This window comes from Culex pipiens, chromosome 1 (assembly GCF_016801865.2).
Source record: "Culex pipiens pallens isolate TS chromosome 1, TS_CPP_V2, whole genome shotgun sequence".
NCBI lineage: Eukaryota > Metazoa > Arthropoda > Insecta > Diptera > Culicidae > Culex > Culex pipiens.
The window spans coordinates 85,010,432-85,016,268 of NC_068937.1; the positions used below are offsets into that span (position 1 = coordinate 85,010,432).

The 5,837-nt window shown below is 43.2% G+C and overlaps 1 protein-coding gene across 1 annotated transcript; it reads right to left on the reverse strand.

Annotated features, from left to right (window-relative positions):
* Positions 1-2,009: 2,009 nt before the first annotated feature.
* Positions 2,010-5,587, reverse strand: LOC120427450 (isocitrate dehydrogenase [NADP], mitochondrial-like). Its single transcript, XM_039592318.2, has 4 exons — positions 5,270-5,587; positions 2,786-3,482; positions 2,476-2,727; positions 2,010-2,400 (listed from the first exon to the last, which is right to left on the reverse strand). The coding sequence occupies exons 1-4, from the start codon at positions 5,367-5,369 to the stop codon at positions 2,115-2,117; spliced, it is 1,335 nt and encodes a 444-aa protein (XP_039448252.1). The 5' UTR covers positions 5,370-5,587; the 3' UTR covers positions 2,010-2,114.
* Positions 5,588-5,837: the final 250 nt, after the last annotated feature.

A 5,837-nucleotide genomic window follows, 5' to 3' on the forward strand; every position in this document is an offset into this window, starting at 1 on the left:
GCCACTTTGACAGTTGTGCTTCCTTTCTTGCTTGCGAGCAACAACGCCTTCTGCGTTTTGCCACTTCCGTTTCTCACACGGAAATAAATTGCATGATAGAATCTGTATGCAAACTGCATATAAACGATTTTTAAATTTGCATTATAATATCCATGGCATAGCCTCTTAAACCTCATATGCCAACATATAATTATTAACAAAAATCTCAATACATTTTATATGCGTATTGCTTATAACCATGCTTGCCTTCTGCTTGATAAAAAGCATTGTGCTCGCCAGTACACTTTGTGAGCATTGCATATAAACTGTATGTGCATGATATGATAGATATTTGCAGAATGCTTTTTCACATGGAATTTATATGCAAGCTTCACAACATTTATGATTGTGTCCCGAAATGTGTTTGTTAATCGTTTGCGCGTGTGAAACAGAAACAGAAGCGCTTCATTTTCAAAACGTGCTTAACTGTGAGCAGATCGTTCCGACACGAAGGTGGCCTCGGGTGCTGATTGAGATGATCGCAAACGGGACGATGGTTCCGGGAAAATCGACGGACCGTGCAGATTGCCGCATCGCCGGAAGTTCTGAACCAGGTTTGTATTGGAGAAGTGTTTGGTGTGGTGAGAAAGATGCCAATTTTTTTCCATTCACAGATCGCAAACTGGACCAGAACAATATTCCGGTGTCTCCGCCGCTGAAGGTCAACTTCGAACATTGACGCAAAATAGCTCGAGGAGTCACGTCGCACTTTGCTCGTGCTGGACGTCAAGACGGAGTTCAAGTCGTCAAGTCGGAGTTGTGCTTGGAGGATCAAAGAAAAAATTCCTTCGTACTGTGACTGCTGCGACTGCTTGAGGTGGAGTGAACGAGGCTGCGGGATTTGCTACGCGAACGTCGCCGCGATTACGATTACGGCGGTCACTCGAACGGGAGCGATTCCTTAAGTGGGAACTCGTGCAATGAACGTGGGAATGTGAACGGGACTTAAAACGGGAGCGGCTTCATTTGTTTCGCTTCGATTGCAACCATTTCCGTGAGGAGTGACTCCACGAGCGGCTGCGTGACTTCCTACATGATCTGCTTGGAGAGGATCGAAATCTTGATGATGTTTAGAAGACGTTCCTTCGACAAATAAAACAAAAAGTTTAATAAAAGTAAACAAGGATATTTTTTTTATTATCTAGAATGAAAATTAAACCACAGTTCAAGTCGTCGGTTCAACATAAGAAGTAATGCATAATAAAAAAAAAACATAGCTCTTAAAAAACAATTGAAAATTCATTAAAAATCATGAGTGTTTCACTTACATGCTATATGCGAGTGCATATCCCCAAATAATTCAATCTGTGAGCATTGCATATACTTTTCATGTGCTGTGAGCATTAATTATATGTGCGGTAGCATATTTCTATTCCTTATCCATTTATATGCAGTGCTCACACAACTTATGTGCAGCGCATATACCGGTCAAATGTAGAGGCATTCTGCAAAAATCCATATGCGAAACTTATAGCAGCAATCATGATATTTATTTCAGTGCACTCTCAAAGTTGATCTCGAACTGTAAACCTCGCGCTCGAATCGAAATACATTAATTCGTTTGTAAAACTCATTTCTCGCGTTTGTTTCCGTTGAACTGTGCAACCCGAATACAGGTTACACCGTTTTTAGTGCGGGCACTTTTTGCAGTTCGCATTTTACACTTTTTCCAGTTCGAGGGTTGAAACTAGTCGGCGGTGTAAAATCGAACTGCAAAAAGTGTAATGCTGATTCTCCGTGCGTGATGGAAACAAGGTCGTCTAAGCGAAGTAGCGAAGTGTTCAAATACCCGCTACAAATTTCCAGCGCTTGGGGAGGGAAGAAGGATACCATGTTGTTGTATGCGCCGGTAATTGTAGCATTTGAAATTTTATGCACGGGGGTGTACAGATTACGGAGTAATAAATGATCAAACTGTTCACCTAGCCTTCATCCTGGAGTTCAGTGATAGAAATCAAGAAACGAATTACTATACGGCAGTTTCTGTTTATTTTACCAATCTATCTAGCTTAACAATTAAGTATCTGTCGAAAGTATCCCCAAGCCAATGCATCTTGCATCCCCCATTCCTTCATCTACTTCTTCCACGATCGCTCCAGCTGTTCCGAAATGGCTTCCAAAAAGTCTTGCGTGTTCAGGTACATTCCCTCCTTGGTGTTTTTCGCGCCATGGATGCAGATCGCGAGATCCTTCGTCATCTTGCCCGACTCGATACAGTCGACACAGGCCTTTTCCAGGGCAGCAGCGAACCGGCCCAAATCTGGCGTGTTGTCTAGCTTGGCACGATGCTCCAGTCCCCGCGTCCAGGCGAAGATCGATGCCACCGGGTTGGTGGACGTTGGTCGACCCTTCTGGTGTTCTCTGGAAGAAGAAAAAAAAGGGTGTTTGGTTAAGTGCTGAGACTCGTTGATGAATTGGGTTTTGGTTGCGCGTTACCTGTAATGGCGGGTGACGGTTCCGTGGGCAGCCTCCGATTCGATAGTTTTGCCATCTGGACAAATCAGGACGGAAGTCATGAGGCCGAGCGAACCGTAGCCTTGCGCAACAATGTCCGACTGCACGTCACCGTCGTAGTTTTTGCATGACCAAACGAACGCACCATCAGATTTGAGTGCTTGGGCGACCATGTCGTCAATGAGACGGTGCTCATACCAGATCTTGGCCTCTTCGAACTGAGACTTGTAGTTCCTGAAAACGATCCAAGTATTAGTTTATAGTTAGTCAAAACTCGATATGTTTCAAATACTTTTCGTAAATCTCCTGGAAAATGTCCTTGAAGCGACCATCGTAACGCTTGAGGATGGTGTTCTTGGTGGACAGATACAGCGGCCACTTTTTGTTCAAGGCGATCTGGAACGACGAGTGGGCAAAGGCTGCGATCGATTCATCAGTGTTGTACATTCCCATGGCCACACCGCCACCGTTGTACTTGAACAGCTGGTACTCCTGTGTAGTTCCGTCGTCAGCAGTGTAAACCATTTTCACCGTTCCGGGTTTTGTAACGACAAAGTCCTGTGCCTTGTACTGATCCCCGTGGGCATGGCGACCAATGATGATGGGCCGGGTCCAGCCGGGCACCAGACGCGGAATGTTGCTGCAAAGGATCGGCTCGCGGAAGACTGTTCCCCCGAGAATGTTACGGATGGTTCCGTTCGGGCTGAGCCACATCTTCTTCAACTTGAACTCCTCCACTCGCTGCTCATCGGGCGTGATAGTGGCGCACTTGATACCCACATTGTGCTTGAGGATCGCGTGCGCAGCATCCACCGTTACCTGGTCATTTGTCTGGTCCCGGTAGGGAAGACCCAAGTCGTAGTACAGACATTCAACTTTGACGTATGGGAAAATCAGCTTTTCCTTAATGAATTGCCAGATGATTCTGGTCATCTCATCTCCGTCCATCTCCACGACGGGCTTGACAGCTTGAATACGCGCATCAGAGCCTGCAAAACAAAGTATTGTTTTGAATATGTGTCAGGGAGATAGTTAGAAGCTAGATATAAAAAAATGTCCTGGTTCGAACCATGATTTAAAAATAGAGGGTTATTGGTTCAATTACATTTTCTAGAAAGAGTAATCTTACTTCCTAGCAAAGTCGCCCAAGAATTTTTGGCGAACCAAAGTCTACAATAATCGCAAAAATAATTAACCTTCCAGAAATGGTGTCATGAGTGAATTTGTTTTGCTTAGATCATGTGCCGGCCCCAGAACTGCGCTTTCATCTAGCAAGTTGAAATTTTCCAGATTGAATGTTCAAAGTACAAACCTCTGACGAGTAATATCAAAACACCGTTATCAACTTATCAGCGACCAGCTTGGGCGATGAAAATGTTTTAGAGAGTATTAAAAATGGATGCAGCAATCGGCGGTTACACACATTATATGACAGTTTAATGGATACACTAATTTAATATTAGAAACATTTTTTTTAACTATGTTGCTTCCTAAAAACTAATCCAAACTGATTTTAGCCAAGTTGATTTTAATTAATCTGCATGGTAAACTGTCCGCTTTGTAAGTGGATGATCATGAGTTCGATTCCCATCTGCTCCAACCTTCCATCGGATGGGGAAGTAAAACGTTGTTGATAGGCCGTTAAGTCATCCCAGGTCGTCTCGCTTGTATAAATACATACCACACACCAAACCTGCTCCGGTGGCATCTCTGGCGGCGGTTGGACTCGTAATCCAAAGGTCGCCAGTTCGAACACAGGGTGGAAAGGTTCCTTGGAGTAGAAAGAGGTTCTCCTTAGGGACCTACATAGGGAAATGAAATGTTCTGGGAGAAATTTCGAACACTCAAAGTCATTCAAATATAAGGTTGTAAAACTTGTAGTTTTTCTTTGGTGCTGGCACTTTTCTTGTACCGAACAAGCACAAACATAACAAAAACTACCAGATTATTATCAACGACAGTTTTACAATACTTGTGATTGCTATAAGTCTCGTTTTTCTGCCAAAATTATTTCAAATTGATTCCAACCTTGTTCTTGCATGATCTTGTTGCTCGATTGGAACCCCGATTTGACAGTTCGATTGGAACCCTGAGAGTGACATTTCGCCTCTCCATATAGGCTCTCTAGTTCTCCTAGGTTCGAACAGAAACTTGATTAACACAAGTTACCCCACATTGTCAAGCATACGAACGACGACACAAAGCGAGGAACAAAAGAGGCTGCGCTTCCCCACTTCGAGACGGATGCGTGCGTGATTGAGTGAGTGATTGTGAAATACGGGAATGTTCCGGACCCTAGGAGTAAATAATGCTCAATATTCGGCATTAGAGGAATTGAACATTTTTAACACCCCCCCCCCCAATAAAACTAATTATAGCTTTGAAGTACCATGCGTCTCCACTTAGTCTCCACACACGTCTTCACACCTTACCATATGAGTACACTAAACACCCGGTAGTTTGTCACTTTTAACATTGCACCTCGTTGGAAAGCACATTATCAAAGCAAACGCGTGTCGTTTAAAAACTTGAAAAGGACCCTGTTAATTTGACAACAATCGGTAACAAACCATCGGCGTTTTATTCATCAAGACAAACACTCTCAGATGAATGTAAATAAACAATTAAAACTTCAGTATTGTAGCATGATATGTTTAAACTTTTACTGTTTGATAAATTTTATCGTATTATGTATTTAATGCAATCGGGAATGGAAACAAAATAATTTTGGCAACACTGGTGTATGTAACATACGTGAAACAAGAAAGATACTCACTCCTGTTCCTCACGGAGATTGATGGAACCGCGGCGACAGCAGCCGGAAGGTTGTTGTTGGGGCCAAGGAACTTTCCCAGTCTCATCAGCGAGCGAGCCATCCTGTTAAATGCTGTTTCTTCACTTAAATGCAAACAATTGTTACAAAACACCAGCGAAAAGCTGACAATGTTAAATGCACTCTAATTTCAGCTGATAAGACGCACAGGTTCGGAGAGATACGAAGTGGTTTCAGCACCGGTTCCACCACCACAGAGAATGAGCAAGAGAGAACGAAGCGGAGAAGTGACCCAATGCAGCGTCGGAAAGAGACTAAACCTGTGGCTTCAGTGGTGACTCGGAGCTCCCCTTTTTAGCTGAATCAAGCCTCCATTTCAAATGTGTTCGTGATATCGCGTATTAGGGTGGTTTTAGGATTTAATGTGTTGCTATGACAAAATATTACATTTAAAACACTTATTTTGACTTTTAGATGGGGAAGCATGGTGGTGTTTTTCTATTCAAGTTGGGAACTCTTAGCGTTAAATTATCAAACCATTTTAGAAATATGACACACCCTAATATTGCAC